General features: G+C 49.9%; 1 protein-coding gene across 2 annotated transcripts in view; it reads right to left on the bottom strand.

The window, feature by feature from the left end:
- PARN (poly(A)-specific ribonuclease) overlaps positions 1-26,032 on the bottom strand; it is a 242,473-nt gene that overhangs the window by 105,520 nt on the left and 110,921 nt on the right. For both annotated transcript variants that reach the window (XM_075319112.1, XM_075319113.1), the window contains exons 14-16: positions 25,396-25,439; positions 11,572-11,614; positions 5,619-5,694 (exon numbers count right to left, since the gene is read on the bottom strand). In XM_075319112.1, the coding sequence (XP_075175227.1) occupies positions 5,619-5,694; positions 11,572-11,614; positions 25,396-25,439 (163 nt within the window). The remainder of the gene's footprint in view (positions 1-5,618; positions 5,695-11,571; positions 11,615-25,395; positions 25,440-26,032) is intronic.

Here is a 26,032-nt window from a genome sequence, read left to right as displayed (position 1 = left end):
GGCGGCAGTCGGACCTGATCTTGCGTAACACTTTGGGCAACAGTGCCAGAGGAGGAAACACATAAGGGAGTTGAAACTGCGACCAATCCTGAACTAAGGCGTCTGCCGCCAGAGCTCTGTGATCTTGAGACCGTGCCATGAATGTTGGGACCTTGTTGTTGTGCCGGGACGCCATTAGGTCGACGTCCGGCATCTCCCAGCGGCAACAGATCTCCTGAAACACGTCCGGGTGAAGAGACCATTCCCCTGCGTCCATGCCCTGGCGACTGAGAAAATCTGCTTCCCAGTTTTCTACGCCCGGGATGTGAACTGTGGATATGGTGGAAATTCGGATCTGCTTGCCTTCCAGCCACTGCTGGAAGGCTTGTAGGGCAAGATACACTGCCCTGATTTCCAGAACATTGATCTGAAGGGTGGACTCCTGCTGAGTCCACGTACCTTGAGCCCTGTGGTGGAGAAAAACTGCTCCCCACCCTGACAGACTCGCGTCCGTTGTGACCACCGCCCAGGATGGGGGTAGGAAAGACTTTCCTTTTGACAATGAGGTGGGAAGAAGCCACTACTGAAGAGAATCCTTGGCCGCCTGAGAAAGGGAGACGTTCCTGTGTAGGGACGTCGACTTCCCGTCCCATTGGCGGAGAATGTCCCATTGTAGTGGACGCAGATGAAACTGCGCGAAAGGGACTGCCTCCATTGCTGCTACCATCTTCCCTAGGAAGTGCATGAGGCGTCTCAAGGGGTGCGACTGGCCCTGAAGGAGAGATTGCACCCCTGTCTGTAGTGAACGCTGTTTGTTCAGCGGAAGCATCACTATCGCTGAGAGAGTATGAAACTCCATGCCAAGATATGTTAGCGATTGGGTCGGGGTCAGATTTGACTTTGAAAAGTTGATGATCCACCCGAAACTCTGGAGAGTCTCCAGTGCAACGTTCAGGCTGTGTTGGCATGCCTCTTGAGAGGGTGCCTTGACAAGTAGATCGTCCAAGTAAGGGATCACAGAGTGACCCTGAGAGTGCAGGACTGCTACTACTGCTGCCATGACCTTGGTGAAGACCCGTGGGGCTGTCGCCAGACCGAAAGGCAGGGCTACGAACTGAAGGTGTTCGTCTCCTATAACGAAGCGTAGAAAAACGCTGGTGCTCTGGAGCAATCGGCACGTGGAGATAAGCATCCATGATGTCTATTGATGCTAGGAAATCTCCTTGAGACATTGAGGCGATGACGGAGCGGAGGGATTCCATCCGGAACCGCCTGGTTTTCACATGCTTGTTGAGCAGTTTTAGGTCCAGAACAGGACGGAAAGACCCGTCCTTTTTTGGCACCACAACAAATTGGAGTAAAAACCGTGACCTTGCTCCTGAAGAGGAACAGGGATCACCACTCCTTCTGCCTTTAGAGAGCACCCGCCTGCAGAAGGGCACCGGCTCGGTCGGGAGGTGGAGAAGTTCTGAAGAATCGAGTCGGAGGACGAGAACTGAACTCTATCCTGTACCCGTGAGACAGAATGTCTCTCACCCAACGGTCTTTGACCTGTGGCAGCCAAATGTCGCCAAAGCGGGAGAGCCTGCCACCGACCGAGGATGCGGAGAGAGGAGGCCGAAAGTCATGAGGAAGCCGCCTTGGTAGCGGTTCCTCCGGCTGCCTTCTTTGGGCGTGACTGAGCCCGCCAAGAATCTGAGCTCCTCCGATCCTTTTGAGTCCTTTTGGACGAGGAGAATTGGGACCTGCCCGAGCCTCGAAAGGACCGAAACCTCGACTGTCCCCTCCTCTGTTGGGGTTTGTTAGGTTTGGGCTGGGGTAAGGAAGAATCCTTACCCTTGGACTGTTTAATGATTTCATCCAATCTCTCACCAAACAGTGTCACCAGAAAATGGCAAACTGGTTAAGCACTTATTTGGAAGCAGAATCTGCCTTCCATTCCCTTAACCACAAGGCTCTGCGTAAAACCACGGAGTTGGCGGACGCCACTGCCGTACGGCTCGTAGAGTCCAGGACAGCATTAATAGCGTAAGACGCAAATGCAGACATTTGAGAGGTTAAGGACGCTACTTGCGTAACAGATGTACGTGTGACAGTGTCAATCTGCGCAAGACCAGCTGAAATAGCTTGGAGTGCCCATACAGCTGCGAATGCTGGAGCAAACGACGCGCCGATAGCTTCATAGATGGATTTCAACCAGAGCGCCATCTGTCTGTCAGTGGCATCTTTAAGTGAAGCCCCATCGTCCACTGCAACTATGGATCTAGTCGCAAGCCTGGAGATTGGAGGATCCACCTTTGGACACTGGGTCCAGCACTTGACCACGTCAGGGGGAAAGGGATAACGTGTATCCTTAAGACGTTTGGAGAAACGCTTATCTGGATAAGCGTGGTGTTTGTGAACTGCTTCTCTGAAGTCAGAGTGGTCCAGAAAAGTACTCAATTTACGCTTGGGATACCTGAAATGGAATTTCTCCTGCTGTGAAGCTGACTCCTCCACTGGAGGAGCTGAGGGAGAAATATCCAACATTCCATTGATGGACGCTATAAGATCATTCACTATGGCGTCACCATCAGGGGTATCCAGATTGAGAGCGATCTCAGGATCAGAATCCTGATCAGCTACCTCTGCCTCATCATACAAAGAGTCCTCCTGCTGGGACCCTGACCAGTGTGATGAAGTCGAGGGCCGCTCCCAGCGAGCTCGCTTAGGCTGTCTGGGACTGTCGTCCGTGTCAGAGCCTTCACCCTGGGATGCATGGGACCCCCCCGGAGCACGGATTTGTTCCAAATGAGGGGGGCCAGGGAGCATTGAATCAACAGTGCCCATGGTCTGAGTTACCGGTCTGGACTGCAAAGTCTCTAGGATTTTAGTCATAGTCAGAGACAATCTATCAGCAAAAACTGCAAACTCCGTCCCTGTCACCTGGACAGTGTTCACAGGTGGTTCTCCTTGGGCCACCTCTAGCAGAGACCCCGGCTGAGCAAGTGCTACAGGGGAGCATTGCACCCAATGGGGTTCAGTGGAACCTGCCGGTAGAACAGCCTCACATGCGGTACAAGCAGCATAGAAAGCCTGTGCCTTGGCACCCTTGACCATCTAGGAGGGTATATAGCCAAGAATAGCGACCGTACAGTGCAATGTATAACATACAAGCATAAAGTACAAATGAACACTTCGGCACTAGTGGGGTCAGCACCTCAGGTGCTGCTTACCGCCCGCTCAAAAGCGGGTGTGTGGTCGCCCGAATCCTGTGTCTGGGTCTCCAAGAGCTTGTCTCCCTTCTCCAGCTCAGACTGCAAACAGGAATGGCTGCCGGCGTCCTGTGGAGAGGGGCGGGCCGTGGGCATGCCCCAGACAAAGTGCGGGAAACTGGCGTCTCACTGTGCCCAGTGAGGGGGCTGGAGTATGCTAAGCAGACTCCAGCCCTCGGCGCTGACGTTCTGAACAGCGTCCCGCCCTTCCCCTGACTGGCAGGCCTGGGGGCGGGAACGAAACGAAACTAGGCCGCAAAAGCCGGGGACTTGATTTATAAGCGCGGCCGTCGTATAAGCACGGCCAGCGCGGAAGTCCCCGGCACACCACAAGTCCCAGCCGCGCCACAGTGTAAAAACAGCCAGCAGCGGCCGGCGCGACAGTTCCTAATACATAAACTCACTCAGCTAAGCTGCAGTGAGTAATAGCACAAGCGCTCCGCGCTGTTGTCCCCGGCGCACTAACACACCCAGCATGCTGGTGTGTGTGTGCGCGATTTGTACGGGGACACAGAGTACCTTAATGTAGCAGGGCCCTGTCCCTGACGATACTCAGCTCCATATCCAGCAGGTTCTCCGGGTCTGTGGATGGAGCACGGTCTCAGTGCCTGGAGACCGGTAAGATCCCACTTCACCCAGAGCCCTGAGGGGGATGGGGAAGGAAAGCAGCATGTGGGCTCCAGCCTCCGTACCCGCAATGGATACCTCAACCTTAACAAACACCGCCGACAAGAGTGGGGTGAGAAGGGAGCATGCTGGGGGCCCTATATGGGCCCACTTTTCTTCCATCCGACATAGTCAGCAGCTGCTGCTGACAAAAACAGTGGAGCTATGCGTGGATGTCTGACCTCCTTCGCACAAAGCATGAAAACTGAGGAGCCCGTGATCCCACGGGGGGTGTATAGGCAGAAGGGGAGGGGCCTTACACTTTTAAGTGTAATACTTTGTGTGGCCTCCGGAGGCAGTAGCTATACACCCAATTGTCTGGGTCTCCCAATAGAGCGACAAAGAAAAAAAATATGGGTGAACCACCCCTTTAACCTTTCCTAGCACCTGTATATTACACTACTTTGATCTTCCCTCAGCAGGACAGATCAAAGTACGCCTGCGCAGGACCAAAACGCCAGCCTATATGGGGATGTAGGATACGTCATCCATACTGGGCTGGGCAGAAGGAGGACTGTGATTGCTGCAAAGTGGAGGCACCGGACCAGAGAGCAGCAACACCCATAGGGCTGGCCTGTATATAAGGGCTCACTGGTGGTGGCTGCAGCTTATAGGGGCCAAATCTGATGAGAGGTTCCCTTTAAATGCTAGGAAACCTATGGAAATTTTATTTTTTCTCTCCAAAAGCAAATTTAATAAAATTTATCACCAATTTTTTGATGTTGAGCAAGTTACTCCTTCATGTAACCACTGATCCTGCTGCTTGTGACAGACATCTAACAGTATGCTGCTCCTGGCCTTGCTCTATTTTTCCCCTCCCTTCTCTCCGTGTTAGAGATGCCAGAAGGCATGAGCGGAGGGGTAGAAAGAGGAGCCGATCAGAGTGTGGAGAGGCGCAAGTATACAGGGAAAGTAGATTACACAAGCTATGCTACAGATGAAAGTAGGACACACCGCAGTCTACAGGGGAGGTGAATCTGTGCAAAGATGGGAACTCCCAAGTAAGACTTTGCGGGAAGATGGGGGGGTAAGAAAATGACACTACTCAACATGAGTATGTCAATGAAAGGAAGAGGAGAGACTGTAAAAGAAGAAATCATTTCACAAATTGTGCACTGAAAGATGAGATTAGTGAACACAGCAGCCACCTGGATACACGCAAACCTCACATCCAGCCTGTATTACCGGGAGTGACAATCCCACAGGAGAAAAATATGACCCTAGGACAATGCAGTAAAAAGCATATAAACAGGTTTCAAAATACATAAAGTTATGAAGAATGAATATAATTAAACTTAACTGTATTTTCTGAAATTTTAAAAATAAATTTAATATAAAAACCTATCGTTAACTAAATTTCACAATTAAACATTCCCTTTAGGCACTAGGTTGGACTACCACTTAAAATGTTTTTTGGGTTTTTTTCATATAAAAATGTGCAAAACAGTTATCCCCCCGTAAACTATGAAAGAGCTTTATATATACAATCATCCTTTTACAAGTAATTCGCCAACAAAATGATTTAAGTAACAACTTATTACTGAAATAGTTGAGAACATGATTTCTTCTGAGAAAATGGCACTAATGTCCTATAAATATCTTTAATGGTTTTCTAAAACCTTCCTGAGCGCGGTTATTGAAAATGCTGTTTATTTTACAGAAGCCAGTTAAAGAATTTAATAGATAGTTGACAGAAGCCAACTGGTTTTGAAACCTTACCAACTTTAGGAGGTTTGAAAGGAGCCATTTGTAATCTCTTTTCCAGTTCAGCAAGGACCGTGTGTGAAATAATTGCCTAGGAGTAAATAATGGAGACAGAACAATTAATGCCAGATGTACAGGGTGTCACATCAAAACTTCAATTAACAATGCTGCCACCATGTGGTGAAAAAAATAAAAAAAGTCTATAAACACGCAATATACATACATTATCATTATATATACACATACATACACAGTGCCTTGAAAAAGTAGTTGTATACAATGATTTTTTTTTCACTTTTGTTAGAGCCACAAACTTAAATATTTTATCGGGCTTTTATGTAATATACCAACCCAAAGTACAACTTGCTAAGGTGTAAAAGGAAATGATATATGGGTTTCAAAAGCCTGCTTTACATGTTTCAATATGTCGTGCAATCGCACCCGCCCCCATCGTTTGTGCGGCACAGGCAATTTCTCACCCGTGTCGCACAATGCTGTAACCCCCCGTAACACGCACTTAACTTCCAAACGACCTCGCTGTGGGCGGCGAACATCCACTTCCTAAAGGGGGAGGGACATTCGGCATCACAGCGACGTCACACAGCCGCCGACCAATAGAAGCGGAGGGGCGGAGATTAGCGGGATGTAAACATCACGCCCACCTCCTTCCTTCCGGATTGCCGGCAGGACGCAGGTAAGCTGTGTTAATCGTTCCTGGGGTGTCACATGGAGCGATGTGTGCTGCCCCGGGAACGATGAACAACCGGACGTTCGATTTTTAGAAAATGAGTGACGTGTCAGCGATGAACAAGAAGGTGAACATTTCTGCTCGTTCATAGCTGTCACACGCTACGATATCACTAACGATGCCGGATGTGCATCACTTTCGACGTGACCCCGCCGACATCTCGTTAGATATATCGTAGCGTGTAAAGTCCGCTTAAGTATTTAAAAAATATAAATCTGAAAATTATGACGTTCCCTTGTATTCAGCCTCCTACAGTCTGAAAGCCCTAAAACAAACTTGTGTGAAGGCAAACAGCATCCTGAAAACTAAGGAACACACCAGTCAGGTCAGAGAATTAAGTAGTGAAGAGTAAAGAAGGGTTAGGTTATAAAAAAAAATACCCCAAGCTCTGAACATCTAACGGAGCACTGTTCAATCAATCATCTAAAAATGGAAGAAGGACGTCACAACTGCAAACTTACCAAGACATGGCTGTCCACCTAAACTGGCATCTCAAGCAAGGAGAGCACTAAATCAGAGACGTAGCCAAGAGGCCCACAGGTGTGGAGGAGCTGCGGAGATCCACAGCTCAGGTGAGGGAATCTGTCTACAACACAATTATTAGTCGTATACTCCACAACTCTAGCCTTTGTGACAGAGTAGCAAGAAGAAAAATATTTTTGGAAAGCAAGCCATATAAGAAGTCCCATTTGCAGTTTGCAAAAAGCCATGTAAGGGACAAAGCGAGCATGTGGAAAAAGGTGGTCTGGTCAGATGAGACCAAAGTAGAACTTTTTGAGCTAAATGCAAGATACTACATATGGTGGAATATTAACACTGCACATCACCCTGAAATCACCATCCCCACTGTCAAACATTGTGGTGGCAGCATCATACTGTGGGGAGGCTTTTCTTCAGCAGAGGCAGGAAAGCTGCTCAGAGTTGATGGGAAGATGGAGTTAAATACAGGGCAATCCTGGAGAAAAACCCGTCAGCGGTTGCAAAAGATTTAAAGGGGTGGTCTAAAAGCAAAACATTTTTCTCCTAACTTCCTATTTATTTCCATAATATAAGCCATTTTCTAAATATACTTGTTTTAAAAATTCCCTACCAATCCCTAACTTCACTAACAGATGAGCTACTGTGATTTTGTTTTCTATTTCCGGTCTGAAGACGATTTGTTTTGAGTACCCCAGTGCATGTTGGGATAATCAAAGCATCCTCAGTGACACTTGTTTCAGGAGCGGTGCTGTCACTGCTGTGTCTCCGAGTGACTTCCTAGTGCTGTCTCTCCACTTCCACCACTTAATAGCAGCTCACTCACAATGCACAGTGTACACAGGGAGCTGCCAATCAGGAGTGTGGGCCGGGTTATATACAGTTTAACTCCGCTCTGCTACATCTCCATCAGAGAAAGCAGGTATTCTACAAAAACTACGCCAAGAAGCCCAGTAAGTGATACATCGCTGGAATCAGGCTTTCTTGACGTATGTTTTGGTGCTATCAGATTATTTAGAAAAACAATGCTGATAAATTCCCTTTAAGGCCATGTTCTTCAGGAAACCAAAACTGATCAATTTACACCAAGAAACATGACAAGCTTAAGGGGGTGGTGAGAAGTAAAAAGCAATTTTCCTCTGAAACCTTCATCTATTTAGTGCAATTATTTCAACTATTTTCGGATTGCCTTGAAATTAAAATGTGTTACCATCCCCTTCACCACTTCCTTATTGATGACACTACATTTGAGTTTTGTGGTTATAAACTGGACGATGGCATTCTGTGTCTTGGACTTTGCACCAGGAGCATGGTGATAGATTACGCTGTATGAAGAAAACCCTCAATTGGGTCCAGGCTTTTTTTTCTGCCAAGGTAGTGTGCTAGCCAGACGTGCAAAAACGGGAAAAAACTAGGACGGTGAAGCTGAAAATGAACATTAGCCAAATATTCAGTCTTGATGGTCTAAATAGATTGCTCCTCCTCCCCACCCAAGACAAGACAGACCCAAGAATCGAAAAGAGGTAATGTGCTCAGAGGTCTGATTGAAAGCATGTTTTCTGTAATGTCCTGGTGTTCCCTACTGACAAAGTTCCGAAAACAACCTTTTAGGCTATGTGCCCACGCTGCGGAAAATTAGCTGAATTAGCCACGATATTTTCGTGGAAATTCGGTGGATTTTTCAAAAATCCGCAGTACAGCGAGTCCCCAGCCATTTTTATGCCATTTGGGGAGTGCTGTGCCTATGCCACGTTTTTATCCGCAGCGGAAATAATGCGGATTTCCCTGCGGAAAAATCTGCATGTTACTTATTCCTGCGGATTTTTCTGCAGGGTCCCATACTTACCTGCCTTGATAGCAGACACCGGAGTCACTTCCTCTAGTGCAGAGGAGCACAGTGGAGCCAGGAGCATGAGGTGGTGGGCGGGGCCTGCACGAGCTCCGTTCATGTGACAGCCGGAGCTAGTTCAGGCCCGCCCACCTTCTCCTGCACAGTGTAGACAGACACGGCCGAAAAGTGAAGTGATGCATGATGGAGGTAAGTATGAACACCCGATCACTCAGCACTTGTTCTGCATTGAGGATGCAGTGCCCAAGCCATGGTACTGTATCCTCAATGCAGAATGCCCGCACCATACCCGCAAGACAATCCGCAAATAAACCGCAGCATGGAAACAGACAAAGTTGTGCTGCGGATTTCTGGGAGCTCCTGCGGAATGTCCTGTGGATATATCAGCAGGACACTGTCCCCGTGGGCACATAGCCTTAAAGGGAACCTGGCGGGTTATAGCAATTGCCTATGGAAAGAGGTTTTAGGACGCAATCCATGCATGGTGCCATCCTCGCTTAATTGGAAAATACTCAACCATCTTTTATCAGATTTCCTTCAGCTCCCTCTAGAGACCAGCAGGGTCACCTTCTTCAGTAATGTCCCTGAGAGTTTAAAGGAATTGGCTGGTGACCCCATGGTTGGCATCATGTAAAGGAGCTATGAAGGTCCAAGTCATGGTGTTCCTGGAGGAAGGAGTAAAGGCCCATTTACACACAACGATATCGCTAACGATAGGTCGTCGGGGTCACGGAATTCGTGACGCACATCCGGCGTCGTTAGCGACGTTGTTGCGTGTAACAGCTCCGAGCGAGTGTTAACGATCAAAAATACTTACCTAATCGTTGATCGTTGACACGTCGTCCATTTTCATAATCTCGTTGGTCGTTGTGGACGTAGATTGTTCGTCGTTCCTGAGGCAGCACACATCGCTACGTGTGACACCCCGGGAACGATGAACAACAGCTTACCTGCGTCCTCCGGCAACGAGGTGGGAGTGTCGTTAATGCGGCTGGTCTCAGCCCCTCCGCTTCCATTGGTCGGCCGCTGTGTGACGTCGCTGTGACAGCACACGAACCTCCCCCTTAACAAAGAGGTTGTTTGCCGCCCACAGCGACGTCGCTAGGAAGGCAAGTGTGTGTGACGGGTGTTAGTGATATTCTGCGCCACGGGCAGCAATTTGCCCGTGACCAACAAATAACGGGAGCGGGTACGCTCGCTAGCGTAGCGTGTAAATGGGCCTTTAGTGTGATGATTTAGAACGGTTCTCCCTCCCCACTGGGGGGATAAGAAGAGAGATTATGTCTTCACTATTTCCCAACTAAAGTGAAAGAAAAAATAAACTAAGGAGAAGGTCTGCATCCTATGAACACTATCTTTCAACCAGTTTACCTTCTACTGACTTCTCCTACTGTTTTTGTAAAAACCTATTAGCAAAGTGTCTGAAGGACGAAGAGCTGACACCTAATGTAGCTTATTATCTGCCTCCTAGTGGTAGCAAGCTATAATGCGTCCCTCACAAAGGCATGAGTGAAGAAAACATCTTAAAAGGGGAAACTCAACAGGGGCGCGCCCCATGATGTAAAGACAGGGACCCCGAGTCCAGCAATATATCACTTACTAGGCTTTGTTTTGCGGTTTCAATAAAATCAGTGTTTTAACAACCAAAGAATAAGATTACAGGACTAAGTAAGCTCATGCTTCCTGCTCCAATCTCGCCCCCATCACTGATTAGCAGATGACAATGCACAATGTACACAGAAAGCTGCCAATCCGTGGTGTGGGTGGGATTACATAGGGCTCAGTATTACAAGCTCTGCTAGAGAAAACGGATTCCATCACAACTGCTAAACCCAGTAAGCAAAATACTACATTGCTAGAATCAGGGTCTCTGTCCCTACCTCATGTGGCCATCAAATTACATAGTAAAAACCTGCTGAAAGATTCCCATTAAACATTGCCATCCAGCCTCTAGGCTTGTGCAGCTCAACAGGAGGGAATAATTTCATGGAAACAAATGGGATCAGTTCATCAATTAGTTGCCAGGGTTTAAATAAAATGCATGATGGAGCACACAATGAAGGCCTGCTATATATCCACAGGACCAGCATTTTAGGGATCAGTCCTAGAATATGGAGCATTGAAACTGGCAGAAAAAAGGGCAAACTTTTATACTTTGCAGTGACGAGTGGAGTACAGGTGTGTATACATAAAGATCCCTCTATAGACAAGGGAAACACAAGCTGATTACATCCATAAAGGACAAGTACGTACATAGAAAGTGTAAGGCTATGTTCGCATTTCCGTTGTTTTGCTTCTGTCGCCTTGAGGAATTACGGTATCCTGCAAAATATTTTGCAGGACTCCGTTTTTTTCCCCATAGACTTCTATTAGCGACGGATGGCCCTGTATTGCGCCCGCCGCGTGACAGATCAGTCGTTTAGTGACAGACTGTCAGGCGGGAGCAACGCGGCATGTAACGTTTTTTGGATCGGCAAAAAATACGGACTCCGCAGGTGTCCATCGCCATCCATCACAAGCTATAATGTATGTCTATGGTGCTGGATGCCGTCGTAATCCGTCACACGACGGAATCCAGTGCTGGATTCAGTCATGCTCTACTGAGCATGCCCAGCATGTTTGGCACACCCATTGGGCTTTCCCGAACACATACGGATTACGACGGATCCATCAAACGGATACACAATGGATGTAACGGACGCGACTGATCAGTTTTTTCACAGGATTCCTGTAAACGGAATCCTGTGAAAAACACATCCGTTGCATCAGTTGCCATCTCAAGAACGACGGATCCAATGCAACAACTGACCTGAAGGAAGCAAAACAACAGAAACAGCTAGAACCAAGAACTGGTTCCCATCATATGTTACGCCAAGAACTGATCAGAACACTACCTTAAAGGGTTGTGTAGACGCCATGAGCTTTGTGTCCAGCACTCTGAAAAGCATAAAAAAAGACGACTTAATTTTTTAAAATAAAAAAAAAAAAAGAATTATGAAGACATTAAAAAGTTTAAACATAATCAGGAGCTAGGAAACAGACTGGCATATTGAACATACCAATGTTACCGGTGACGCACCGGCTGTAGAGGCGAGGATCGGAGTAGACTGAGACCTCTGCTTTAATACACATGGTCAAAATTGTTTGTACCCCTCGTTCAATGAAAGAAAAATCCACAATGGTCACAGAAATAACTTGAATCTGACAAAAGTAATAAAAAAAAGAGAATTTTGTTTACTTACTGTAAATTCTTTTTCTTATAGTTCCGACATGGGAGACCCAGACCATGGGTGTATAGCTTCTGCCTCCGGAGGACACACAAAGTACTACACTAAAAAGTGTAGCTCCTCCCTCCTAGCATATACACCCCCTGGATGACCAAATCTAGCCAGTTTAGTGCAAAAGCTGAAGGAGGACATCCACCCACAAGTAGAGACAGAGCAAAACCCTGAACAACTGGAACCTCTGACTACAACAACAGCCGGTGAAAACACACGGAACAAGAAAACTGCCAACAGGGAGGGTGATGGGTCTCCCATGTCGGAACTATAAGAAAAAGAATTTACGGTAAGTAAACAAATTTCTCTTTTTCTTCATCGTTCCTTATGGGAGACCCAGACCATGGGACGTTCCAAAGCAGTCCATGGGTGGGAATAAACAGAAAACTGAGAAGTAGGCGAAACCTAACTTCACAAGTGGGCGACAGCCGCCTGAAGGATGCGTCTGCCCAAGCTCGCATCTACCGAAGCATGAGCATGCACTTGGTAGTGCTTCGAAAAGGTATGCAGACTGGACCAAGTGGCAGCCTGACAGACCTGCTGAGCCGTAGCCTGGTGCCTGAAAGCCCAAGAGGCAACGACAGCTCTGGTCGAGTGTGCCTTGCTCCCCGGCGGGGAAGGCACTTGAGAACACTGGTAGGCATTGGAAATGGCCAACCTAATCCAGCGAGCCAGGGTCGGCTTAGAAGCCGAGAGGCCCTTACGCTGACCAGTCGTCAGCACAAAGAGAGAGGTGCACCGCCTAAGAGCAGCGGTGCGAGACACATAGATCCGGAGCGCCCGCACCAGATCCAGAGTATGCAACGCTTTTTCAAAGCGATGAACAGGAGCCGGAGAAAAGGAAGGCAGGGAAATATCCTGGTTAAGGTGGAAAGGAGATACCACCTTCGGAAGAAAGTCCGGAGACGGACGAAGAACCACCTTATCTTGGTGAAAAACCAAAAAAGGTGACTCAGAGGAGAGCGCAGCCAAATCAGAGACTCTCCTGAGGGAAGTTATAGCCACTAGAAAGACCACTTTCTGTGAAAGAAGAGACAAAGAAACCTCCCTAAGTGGCTCAAAAGGGGGTTTCTGCAAGGCCGTGAGGACCAGATTAAGGTCCCAGGGATCCAGAGGTCGCCGGTAAGGCAGAATGATGTGAGATGCGCCCTGCATGAAGGTGCGCACCTGAGCCAGCCGGGCGATACGCCGCTGGAACAACACTGACAGGGCCGAGACCTGTCCCTTGAGAGAATTGAGGGATAGTCCTAGCCGCAGACCAGACTGTAGGAAGGACAGAAGGGTCGGCAGGGCAAAAGGCCAAGGGGCGTGGCCGGAAGAACGACACCAGGACAGGAAAATTCTCCAAGTTCTGTGGTAAATTTTTGCCGAGGAAGACTTCCGAGCCTGAGTCATAGTGGAGATGACTTCGGGAGGAATACCAGAAGCCGTCAAGATCCAGGACTCAAGAGCCACGCCGTCAATCTGAGCGCCGCAGAAATCTGGCGGAAAAACGGACCTTGTGAGAGAAGGTCTGGACGGTCCGGGAGATGCCACGGCACCTCTACGGACAGATGGAGCAGGTCTGGGTACCAAGCTCGCCTGGGCCAGTCTGGAGCAATGAGGATGACCCGACGGCCCTCCATTCTGATCTTGCGCAGGACTCTGGGCAAGAGAACTAGAGGGGGAAACACGTAAGACAGACGGAACTGGGACCAATCCTGAACCAGCGCGTCCGCTGCAAAGGCCTGAGGATCGTGGGAGCGAGCCACGTAAACCGGGACCTTGTTGTTGTGCCGGGATGCCATTAGATCCACTTCCGGAGTTCCCCACTTGCGGCAGATCGACCGGAACACTGCCGGATGCAGAGCCCACTCGCCGTTGTCCACGGTTTGACGGCTGAGATAATCTGCCTCCCAGTTTTCTACGCCTGGGATATGGACTGCGGATATGGTGGACTTGGAGTCCTCCGTCCACTGAAGGATGCGTTGAACCTCCAACATTGCCAGGCGGCTGCGAGTCCCGCCCTGGTGATTGATGTAGGCAACCGCTGTCGCGTTGTCTGACTGGACTCAAATGTGCTTGCCCGCCAACAGATGGTGAAAGGCTACGAGAGCTAAGAGCACAGCTCTGATTTCCAGCACATTGATCAAGAGGGCTGATTCGGACGGAGTCCAAGTGCCCTGTGCTCGGTGGTGGAGAAATACTGCTCCCCAGCCGGTTAGACTGGCATCCGTGGTGAGGATCACCCAGGACGGGGCCAGAAAGGAGCGTCCCTGAGACAGAGAGAGGGGCCGAAGACACCACTGAAGAGAGCTCCTGGTCTGTGGCGACAGAGCCACCAACCTGTGCAAGGAAGAAGGCCGCTTGTCCCAACAGCGGAGAATGTCCAGCTGCAGAGGACGCAGATGGAACTGGGCAAAGGGAACCGCTTCCATTGACGCCACCATCTGACCCAGCACCTGCATGAGGTGCCTGATGGAATGACGGCGGGGCCTCAACAGAGAGCGCACCGCCAGATGGAGGGACTGCTGTTTGACTAAGGGCAGCTTGACAAGTGCCGGCAGAGTCTCGAATTGCATCCCCAGGTACGTGAGTTCTTGGGTCGGGGTCAAAGTGGACTTGGGCAGATTGACAAGCCACCCGAATTGGACAAGAGTGGCGAGAGTGAGCGAGACACTCCGCTGACAGTCTGCGCTGGATGAAGCCTTGACAAGAAGGTCATCCAGGTAAGGAGTCACTGCCAACCCCTGGAGGTGCAGAACCGCAACCACTGCTGCCATGACCTTGGTAAATACTCGAGGGGCAGTGGCTAACCCGAAGGGGAGAGCCACGAATTGGAAATGTTCCTCTCCGACTGCAAAACGTAGCCAACGCTGGTGTGAAACTGCAATTGGCACATGCAGATAGGCATATCTGATGTCGATGGATGCAAGGAAATCTCCTTGGGTCATTGAGGCAATTGACTGATCGCAGAGACTACATGCGAAAGTGCCGCACCTGAACATGCTTGTTGAGAAGCTTGAGATCCAGGATGGGCCGGAAGGAACCGTCCTTTTTGGGGACCAGGAAGAGATTTGAGTAAAAACCTCTGAACCGTTCCCTGGCGGGAACCGGTACGATCACTCCGCTGGCCTGCAAGGATGCCACGGCCTGAGAGAACGCGGCGGCCTTGGAGCAGGGGGGAGTTGACAGAAAAAATCTGTTTGGCGGGCTGGAAGAGAATTCTATCCTGTAGCCGTGGGAGATGATATCCCGCACCCACTGATCGGAGACGTGTTGAAACCACACGTCGCCAAAGTGGGAGAGCCTGCCACCGACCAAGGACGTTGCTGGCTCGGCCAGATAGTCAAGAGGAGGCTGCCTTGGTGGCAGCACCTCCTGCGGTCTTTTGTGGACGCGGCTTCTTGCGCCAGGAGGGCTTCTGGTCCTTGGCTGAGTTAGTGGACGAGGCCGAGGGCTTGGCGGACGACCAGTTGGAGGAACGAAAGGAACGAAACCTCGACTGGTTCCTGCCCTGGACAGGTTTCCTGGTTTTAGTCTGCAGCAAGGAAGTACTCTTCCCGCTAGTAGCCTCCTTAATTATTTCATCCAGTTGTTCACCGAACAGCCTGGACCCAGCAAAAGGGAGCCCAGCAAGGTACTTCTTTGAGGAAGCATCTGCCCTCCACTGTCGAAGCCACAAGATCCTGCGGATAGCGAGGGAATTAGCGGAGGCCACCGCAGTGCGGTGAGAGGCCTCCAGCATGGCAGACATGGCGTAGGCTGAAAAGGCTGTAGCCTAGGAAGTTAAGGCAACCAATTCAGGCATAGAGTCCCTAGTGAGGGAATGCATCTCCTCTAGGGAAGCAGAGATGGCTTTGAGAGCCCACACTGCTGCAAAGGATGGGGAGAACGAGGCCCCTGCCGCCTCATAGACAGACTTGGCCAGGAGGTCAACCTGGCGGTCAGTGGGATCCTTAAGTGAGGTGCCATCAGCCACAGATACAACTGTCCGGGCTGAGAGTCTAGATACCGGAGGGTCTACCTTTGGTGAGGGAGCCCACTCCTTGACCACCTCTGGTGGAAAAGGATAACGGTCGTCAGAACCACGCTTTGGAAAGCGTTTGTCAGGACAGGCTCTGGGCTTGGACACAGTGGCTTGAAAACTGGAGTGGTTAAAGAACACACTCCTTGTTCTCTTAGGCAAGGTAAACTGGTGCTTTTCTGCCAGAGAGGGTTGCTCCTCTGATGCTGGCAGATTGAGGTCCAGTACAGAATTAATGGACGCAATCAAGTCACTCACATCTGCGTCACCCTAGGTCAAATCAATGGGGCACATGGAGGTAGCGTCCGAGCCCCCAGTAAAGACATCCTCCTCGTCCTGCGGGTCGACTCGTGAATCGGAGTCGCGGGACGAGGAAGGAGAGGGGTCCCTGAGTCTCCTCTCAGGAGGACGGGGTCTCGGAGCAGATGAAGAATCCTCTGTGAGCTCTGCAGAGCGAGCCGAAGCAGCAGAGGCACCCTGAGAAGGGGGCTGATGCATGGTCAGCAGAGTCCGGGACAGCTGTCCCATGGAGTCGGCGAAGGACTGGGAGATAGATTTAGAAAACACTTCAACCCAAGCCGGGGGTTCAGCCACCGGGGCCGGAGCAGCCGGAGGGACCACTGGGGAGACTCCAGGCTGAGGCACCACCATGTTAGAGCAGGCATCACAATGAGGGTATGTGCTCGGTTCAGGCAGTACGAGCTTACATGCAGTGCATAGAGTACAGCCTTGCAGCCTTGCTCCTAGTGTGAGACATGCTGCCGAGGTGGAGGCTCTGCAGTAAAGAATACACTCCTTTAGAATGACCCCCAGAGAGTGTATAATAAAGTCCACAACCAGAGGTTGTGGCTTACCAGACCGTTTTATGTGCCCTCCGGATTCCACAGCTCGGACCCCCAGACAGATTGCAGAGATGCAGCAGCCAGCGCCGATCAGTGTGAGAACGCTGATAAAATGGCGCTGGAGTGAGGAGGGGGCGGCGGGACATAGCCCAAGAGCGGGAACCGGAGGGCCAAGGGGATATACAGGGGAGGGAAACATCTCCTCAGAGAGGAGTGTCTTCCCCTGAGCTGAACGGCCGGTGGGCGGCGCCGCACTGTCCCTCTGCATGACTGACATGCAGGGGCAGTGAAACCGAAACTAGGCCGCAGCCGAAGCCGGGGCCTAAATTTTAGAACGCGGCCGGCGCTCAGGCACCGTCGGCGCGGTTCTCTGGTGAAAACCGGAGAACCGGCCGGAAATGTCACAAATAGTACAAAACACACTCTCCCCAACATTAAAGTACAAGGGACCCCCCTGACAATAACGTCTCAATACTTAGCTTATGAGACGCAGGGCCAGGTCCCTGAGGGATGAGTGCACCGTCCGGCAGGGTCCTGAAAAGGCTGCGGATGGAGACCGGTCTCCTGCAAAGCAGTGAGAACCGTGTTGGCTCCCACTTCAAGCCAGAGCCCGAGGGATGGCGAAGGAGCGCGGCATGTAAGGCTCCAGCCTTGAAATCAACCTTAACAACACCGCCGACACAGTGGGGTGAGAAGGGACATGCCGGGAGTCCAGGCTTGGACCCGCTTTTCTTCAAACTCTTTAAAATGAAAATCAGATGAGAATGCATGTGTGGATGTGTGCCTCCTGAACACAAAGCATTGAACTGGCTAGATTTGGTCATCCAGGGGGTGTATATGCTAGGAGGGAGGAGCTACACTTTTTAGTGTAGTACTTTGTGTGTCCTCCGGAGGCAGAAGCTATACACCCATGGTCTGGGTCTCCCATAAGGAACGATGAAGAAGAAGGGAATTTTGTTTACTTACCGTAAATTCCTTTTCTTCTAGCTCCTATTGGGAGACCCAGACAATTGGGTGTATAGCTACTGCCTCCGGAGGTCACACAAAGTATTACACTTTAAAAAGTGTAACCCCTCCCCTCTGCCTATACACCCTCCCGTGCATCACGGGCCCATCAGTTTTGGTGCCAAAGCAGGAAGGAGGAACTTATAAATTGGTCTAAGGTAAATTCAATCCGAAGGATGTTCGGAGAACTGAAACCATGAACCAAAAGAACCCTTCAACATGAACAACATGTGTACACAAAAGAACAACAGCCCGAAGGGAACAGGGGCGGGTGCTGGGTCTCCCAATAGGAGCTAGAAGAAAAGGAATTTACGGTAAACAAAATTCCCTTCTTTGTCGCTCCATTGGGAGACCCAGACAATTGTGATGTCCAAAAGCAGTCCCTGGGTGGGTAAAAGAATACCTCGATAAAAAGAGCCGAAAAAACGGCCCTCTCTTACAGGAGAGCAACCGCCTCCTGAAGGACTCGCCTACCTAGGCTGGCATCTGCCACAGCATAGGCATGAACCTGATAGTGTTTCGTGAAAGTGTGCAGACTCGACCAGGTAGTGCTGACACACCTGCTGAGCCGTAGCCTGGTGACGCAATGCCCAGGATGCCCCTGCGGCTCTGGTAGAATGGGCTTTCAGCTCGAAAGGAATCGGAAGCCCAGAAGAACGGTAGGCTTCAAGGATCAGTTCCTTGATCCACCGAGCCAAGGTTGACTTGGAAGCCTGCGACCCCTTACGCTGGCCAGTGACAAGAACAAAGAGCGCATCAGAACGGCGCGGGGGCGCAGTGTGCGAAAAGAAAAGCCGGAGTGCTCTCCCGAGATCTAACAAGTGCAATCCTTTTCACAATTGTGAACTGGATGAGAGCCAAAAGAAGGTAAGGAGATATCCTGATTGAGAAGAAAAGGGGGATACCACCTTAAGTAGGAATTCCGGGACCGGACGCAGAACCACCTCATCCTGGCGACACACCAGGAAGGGGGCTTTGCATGACAGCGCTGCTAGCTCAGACACTCTCCGAAGTGATGTGCCTGCCACTAGGAAGACCACCTTCTGCGAAAGGCGTGATAGAGATAACTCTGAGAACGCTAAGAGCCAGGACTCAATGGCCACCCAGTCAGGTTGAAGACCGCAGAATTCAGATGGAAAATGGCCCTTGAGACAGCAAGTCTGGTCGGTCCGGGAGTGCCCACGGTCGACCCACCGTGAGGTGCCACAGATCCAGGTATCACGACCTCCTCGGCCAGTCTGGAGCGACGAGAATGGCGCGGCGGCAGTCGGACCCGATCTTGAGTAACACTCTGGGCAGCAGCGCCAGAGGAGGAAATACATAAGGCAGTCGAAATTGCGACCAGTCCTGAACTGATGCGTACGCCGCCAGCGCTCTGTGCTGGTGGTTGATGTACGCGACCGCCGTGGCGTCGTCCGACTGTATCCGGATCTGCCTGCCGTCCAGCCACCGCTGGAACGACTTTAGGGCTAGCTACACTGCCCTTATCTCCAGAACATTGATCTGAAGGGAGGACTCTGTCAGAGTCCAGGTTCCCTGAGCCCTGTGGTGGCGGAAGACCGCTGTCCACCCTGACAGACTCTCGTCCGTCGTGACCATAGCCCAGGATGGGAGCAGGAAGGATTTTTCTTTCGACCAAGAAGTGGGAAGAAGCCACCACTGAGGAGAGGTTTTGTCTGCCAGTGAAAGAGACGTTCCTGTCTAGGGACGTCGACCTCCTGTCCCATTTGCGGAGAATGTGCCATTGGAGTGGACGCAGATGAAACTGCGCAAAGGGAACTGCCTCCATTGCTGCCACCATCTTCCCTAGGAAGCGCGTGAGGCGCCTCAAGGGGTGAGACTGGGCCCGAAGGAGAAAGTGCACCCCTGTCTGCAGCGAACGCTGTTTGTCCAGCGGTAGCTTCACTATCTCAGAGAGAATGAAACTCCATCCCGAGGAAAGTCAGTGATTGGGTCGGTGTCAATTTTTACTTTGGGAAATTGATGATCCACCCGAACCTCTGGAGAGTCTCCAGAGCAATGTTCAGGCTGTGTTGACATGCCACCCGGGAGGGTGCCTTGACTTACGAGATCGTCTAAGTAAGGGATCACCGAGTGTCCCTGAGAGTGTAGGCCCATCGCCACTGATGCCATGACCTTGGTGAAGACCCGTGGGACTGTCGCCAGGCCGAAAGGCAGAGTCACGAGCTGAAAGTGTTCGACCCGGATGGCGAAACACAGGGAGCGTTGATGCTCTGGTGTAATCGGCACATGGAGATAAGCATCCCTGATGTCGATTGATGCTAGGAAGACTCCCTGGGACATCGAAGCGATGACTGAGCGGAGAGATTCCATCCGAAACCGTCTGGTTCTCACGTGTCTGTTGAGCAGAATGAGGCCCGGAACGGACCGGAATGATCCGTCCTTTTTTGGTACCCCGAACAAGTTGGAGTAAAGACCGCGACCACGTTCTTGAAGCGGAACGGGGATCACAACTCCATCTGCAGAAACGAGTCGGAGGACGAGAGCTGAGCTCTATCCTGTAACCGTGAGACGGAATGTCTCTCACCCATCGGTTTTTCATCCAATTGCTCGCCAAACAAACGGTCGCCAGAAAATGGCAAACCGGTTAAGAACTTCTTGGAAGCAGAGTCTGCCTTCCATTCGCGTAGCCACATGGCCCTGCGGACTGCCACCGAATTGGCGGATGCTACCGCTGTACGGCTCGCAGAGTCCAGGACGGCGTTCATGGCGTAGGACGAAAAAGCCGACGCCTGAGAAGTCAAAGACACAACCTGCGGGGCAGAGGTACGTGCGACCGCATTAGTGTCAGACAGACAAGCTGAGATAGCTTGGAGTGCCCACACGACTGCGAAGGCCGGAGCAAAAGATGCGCCTATGGCTTCATAGATGGATTTCATCATGAGCTCTATTTGCCTGTCAGTGGCATCCTTGAGCGATGAACCATCTGCCACTAATACTACGGATCTAGCCGCCAGTCTGGAGACTGGAGGATCCACCTTGGGACACTGAGCCCAACCCTTAACTACGTCAGGGGGGAAAGGGTAATGTGTGTCATTAAGGCGCTTAGTAAAGCGCTTGTCCGGAAATGCTCTGTGCTTCTGGACAGCATCTCTGAAGTTAGAGTGATCGAAAAACGCACTCCGGGTACGTTTGGGAAACCTAAACTGGTGTTTCTCCTACTGTGAAGCCGACTCCTCTATAGGTGGAGTTGGGGGAGAAGGACTAGCACCTGGTTGATGGACGTTATAAGGTCATTTACTATGGCGTCCCCTTCAGGTGTATCCAGATTGAGAGCAACGTCAGGATCAGAGCCCTGAGCTGCGACCTCCGCTTCATCCTCCAGAGAGTCCTCATGCTGAGACCCCGAACCGCGTGATGAAGTCGGGGAAGGTTCCCAGCAAGCCCGCTTAGCCTGTCTGAGGCTGCGGTTCGTGTCGGAGTTCTCACCGTGGGATCTGGGTGCCACCCCAGGAGCCCTTTGCTGTACCGACCGAGAGGGGCCTGGGGGCGATGAACACACAGTGCCCTGGCCCTGTGTTACCGGTCTGGACTGCCAAGCTTCTAGTATCTTAGCAGACCATCTGTCCATAGACTGAGCCATGGAATGTGAAGCGACTCAGAGTTTCTCAGTCAAAAATGTAAACTCTGTCCCTTCCATCTGTGCAGTGGAAACCGGCGGTACCACCTGAGCCGAGGGTCCCACCAGTGCCGGAGGCTTCGGCTGAGTGAGTGCCACAGGGGCCGAGCATTGTCACAATGAGGGTAGGTGGAACCTGCAGGTAACATAGCCGCACAAGAGGGACAGGTTGCATAATAAGCCTGTGCCTTGGCACCCTTGCTTTCTGCGGACGACATGCTGTTGTCTCCTCTTAGAGATATAGCCAAAAGCAAATAATGCTGCCGAATAGAGAAAATGTATTATATATATATATATATATATATATATATATATATATATATATATATATATATATATATATATATATATATATATATATATATATATATATATATATATATATACATATATATACATACACACACTTCGGCACCCAAGGGGGGCCAGCACCTGACAACTGGTGTGGCTTACCAACCGCCCCAAGCGGTGGTGTGTCCACCAGATTCCCTGCCTGGGACTCCCAGAGCTGCAGAGCTCATTCTGAAATCCTCCACCGGCATAAGTGATTATAACAATGGCTGCCAGCGTTCTGAGGGGAGGAGGGAGCCGTGGGAGTGCCTAATAAAGTGCGGGAAACTGGTGCCCCACAGTTCACAGTGAGGGGGGAGGAGGATACCAAAGTATGCTCCAGCCCTCACTGCCGACGTCCAGTCGGCCGTCCCGCCCTTACCCCTGACTGGCAGGCCTGGGGGCGGGAGTATATGGTACTAGGCCGCAAAAGTCGGGGACTAAAGTAAAAAACGCGGCCGGCAAACAGGCGCGGTCGGCGCGGTAGTCCCGGTCTCACAAACCACACAGGAGCCGCTGCGGCATCTGTAACACAGGCGCTGCATGCACCGTCCCTAAGGGGACACAGAGTACCTTATGGATGCAGGGCCCTGTCCCTGATGATATCCAGCCTCCTGTCCGTCAGATTCCCCCAGGGGCTGCGGAGGGAGCCCGGTCCCAGTGAACGGCGACCGGTTAGGATCCCACTTCTCCCAGAACTGCGGAGCTCGTTCTGAAATCCCCCACCGGCAGAAGTGATTATAACAATGGCTGCCAGAGTTCTGAGGGGAGGATGGAGCCGTGGGCGTGCCTAATAAAGTGCGGGAAACTGGTGCCCCACAGTTCACAGTGAGGGGGGAGGAGGATACCAAAGTATGCTCCAGCCCTCACTGCCGACGTCCAGTCGGCCGTCCCGCCCTTACCCCTGACTGGCAGGCCCGGGGGCGGGAGTATATGGTACTAGGCCGCAAAAGTCGGGGACTAAAGTAAAAAACGCGGCCGGCAAACAGGCGCGGTCGGCGCGGTAGTCCCGGTCTCACAAACCACATAGGAGCCGCTGCGGCATCTGTAACACAGGCGCTGCATGCACCGTCCCTAAGGGGACACAGAGTACCTTATGGATGCAGGGCCCTGTCCCTGATGATATCCAGTCTCCTGTCCGTCAGATTCCCCCAGGGGCTGCGGATGGAGCTCGGTCCCAGTGAATGGTGACCGGTTAGGATCCCACTTCTCCTAGAGCCTCTAAGGGATGGGGAAGGAAAACGGCATGTGGGCTCCAGCCTCTGTACCCGCAATGGGTACCTCAACCTTAACAGCACCGCCGACTCAGTGGGGTGAGAAGGGAGCATGCCGGGGGCCCTGTGGGGGGGCCCTCTTTTCTTCCATCCGATACAATCAGCAGCTGCTGCTGACTAAAATGTGGAGCTTGTGTGCATGTGTGCCTCCTTCAACACAAAGCATAAAACTGATGGGCCCGTGATGCACGGGAGGGTGTATAGGCAGAGGGGAGGGGTTACACTTTTTAAAGTGTAATACTTTGTGTGGCCTCCGGAGGCAGTAGCTATACACCCAATTGTCTGGGTCTCCCAATGGAGCGACAAAGAAAAATCTATAAAAATGAACAAATGAAAGTCAGACATGGCTGCTTTTCTGCTTCCACAAAATTTTTTAAAAAATAAAAAAAAAAAGGTTTAGAAATCGGCCTGGACAGAAATGATGGATCCTTAACTTAATATTTTGTTGCACAACCTTTTGAGGCAATCGCTGCAATCAAAAGATTCCTGTACCTGTCAATGACACTTCTGCACCCCTCTATAGGTATTTGGGCCCATTCCTCAAGAGCAAACTGCTCCAGTTGTCTCAGTTTGAAGGTTGCCTTTTCCAGACGTTTCAGCTCTTTCCAAAGGTGCTCAATAGGATTTAGGTCAGGGTTTATAGTATTCCACTTCAGAATAGTCCAAAGTTTTCCTCTTAGCCATTCTTGGGTGTTTTTAGCTGTGTGTTTTGAGTCATTATCCTGTTGCAAGACTCATGACCTGCGACTGAGACCAAGCTTTCTGACACTGGGCAGCACATTTCTCTCTAGCATCCTTTGATAGTCTTGAGATTTCATTGTACCATACACGGATTCAAGACACCCTGTGCCAGATGCAGCAAAGCAGCCCCAGAACATAACAGAACCGCCTCCATATTTCACAGTAGGGACAGTGTTCTTTTCTTGATATGCTTCATTTTTCCATCTGTGAACATAGAACTGATGTGCCTTGCCAAAAAGTTCAATTTTTGTCTCATCTGTCCACAGAACATTCTCCTAGAAGCTTTGTGGCTTGTCAACATGTAGTTTTGCAAATTCCAGTCTGGCTTTTTTAGGATTTTTTTTCAACAATGGTGTCCTCATTGGTCGTCTCCCATGAAGTCCACTTTGGCTCAAACAACGACGGATGGTGTGATCTGACACGGATGTTCCTTGAGCTTGAGGTTCACCTTTAATCTCTTTAGAAGTTTTTCTGGGCTCTTTTGTTACTATTCGTATATCCGTCTCTTTGATTTATCATCAATTTTCCTTATGTGGCCATGTTGAGGTTGGCTACAGTCTCATAGATCATACATTTCTGAATAATGTGTGCAAATGTAGTCACAGGAACATCAAGCTGCTTGGAGATGGTCTTATAACCTTAACCTTTAACATGCTTGTTTGTAATTTTCTTTCTAATCTCCTGAGACTACTCTTTCCTTCACTTCCTTTGGCCCATGTTGAGTGTGGTACACACCATGTCCCCAAACAGCACTGTATCTGAAGCCCTATATATAGGCCCACTGACTGATTACAAGATTGTAGACACCTGTGATACTAATTAGTGGACAAACCTTAATTTAACATCTCCCTTTGTCACATTTTCAGGGATACAATCATTTCTGTGCAGGCGTTTCATGAGTTTTATTTCATTTTTTTTTTTTTAATTCTGTGGAAGCATGGTTGAAAAGCAATGTCTGACTTCCACGTGTTCCTTTTCATAGATTTTTTAATTTATTATTACTTTTGTCAGATTCAAGTTATTTCTCTGGCCATTGTGGAACTTTCTTTAATTAAACGAGGGGTGAAAACAATTTTGACCACGTGTGTAACTATATAATTCACTGTCAACATCTGGTGTATTGATAATGCAACTCTATCACCCTGCCCAAATGATACAACTATACGAGCTAGAAGGGTTAAAAAGCCGCTCTACCATGTAAAGAAGATGAATGCAGGATCTTCAGTATGTGACTTTAATCAATGCATTTCGGAGTAACCTTCATCGGGATTACATGTCAGATGTCATGAATCTGATGAAGTTGGTTACTGCGAAACGCATTGCTTAAAGTCACATATTGAAGATCCTGCATTTATCTTTACACGGCAGTGCAGCTTTTTAACCCTTCCAGCTCATATATTGAAGTACGGTCTGTATCAGGGCTACAGCAGCTGGGTTTCTGAGTTTTTACTGTTGGTTGTGCACAGAACCCTTCCAGGTGAACATAACCTTTATCATGAGGGCTCACCTTGTCACATTAATTCCCTATTTACAATCTTTCCTTACATTATCTAGCAAATTATATAATTATATTACTACACACTGTATATTAGTAAATCTTACCTTGGGAGAACACAATTTGTCAATCTTTTAAACTCTTCCAAGTCCTAAAAAATAAATAAATTAAAAAAAAAAAATGTAATAAATATACAAATATCTTTTAGAACAACATTTCCAAAGGGCCTCTAGAAGTACACAAGATAAGTGCAGGCATACAGTCTTGTTTTTGGGGTTCACCGGGACAGACTGCCTTGAACAGTGGAATCTCTGCAGATGAGCGCCATATGATCATTCTGGTGTACATGAATTCAGCTCATCCGCGCCGGCGGCTGTGTCTGGTACTGCTGGCTACACACAGAGCCTTTGTGGCAGGGTAATGAATTATAGCGACGCAACACATTAATGTTGCATCTGCTCACTACTACCGACTGGTGAGGGTCCTAGACATTACACCCCCATTGATCAAACAATATCTTCCTATTCTAAAAATAGGCCTTGAATGTAAAAGTCAAGGAGGACCCCTTCAACTGCAAACAAAAATAATGCTATCAATATCAATGCAGGAAAAACTAATACAGTATGAAAAGTCACCACTGAACCAACCTGTGGTCACTACATGCTTAACCCCTTCACGACCTTTGACGGATCTATCAGTCATGGATCGTGTGCCGTTAAGCCCCACCCACTGCCGCGGGCAGGG

This window comes from Anomaloglossus baeobatrachus, chromosome 7 (genome assembly GCF_048569485.1).
Source record: "Anomaloglossus baeobatrachus isolate aAnoBae1 chromosome 7, aAnoBae1.hap1, whole genome shotgun sequence".
Taxonomy (NCBI): Eukaryota; Metazoa; Chordata; class Amphibia; order Anura; family Aromobatidae; genus Anomaloglossus; species Anomaloglossus baeobatrachus.
Note: the sequence above shows the minus strand (reverse complement) of the source record. Positions and strands in the feature narration are given on the sequence as shown.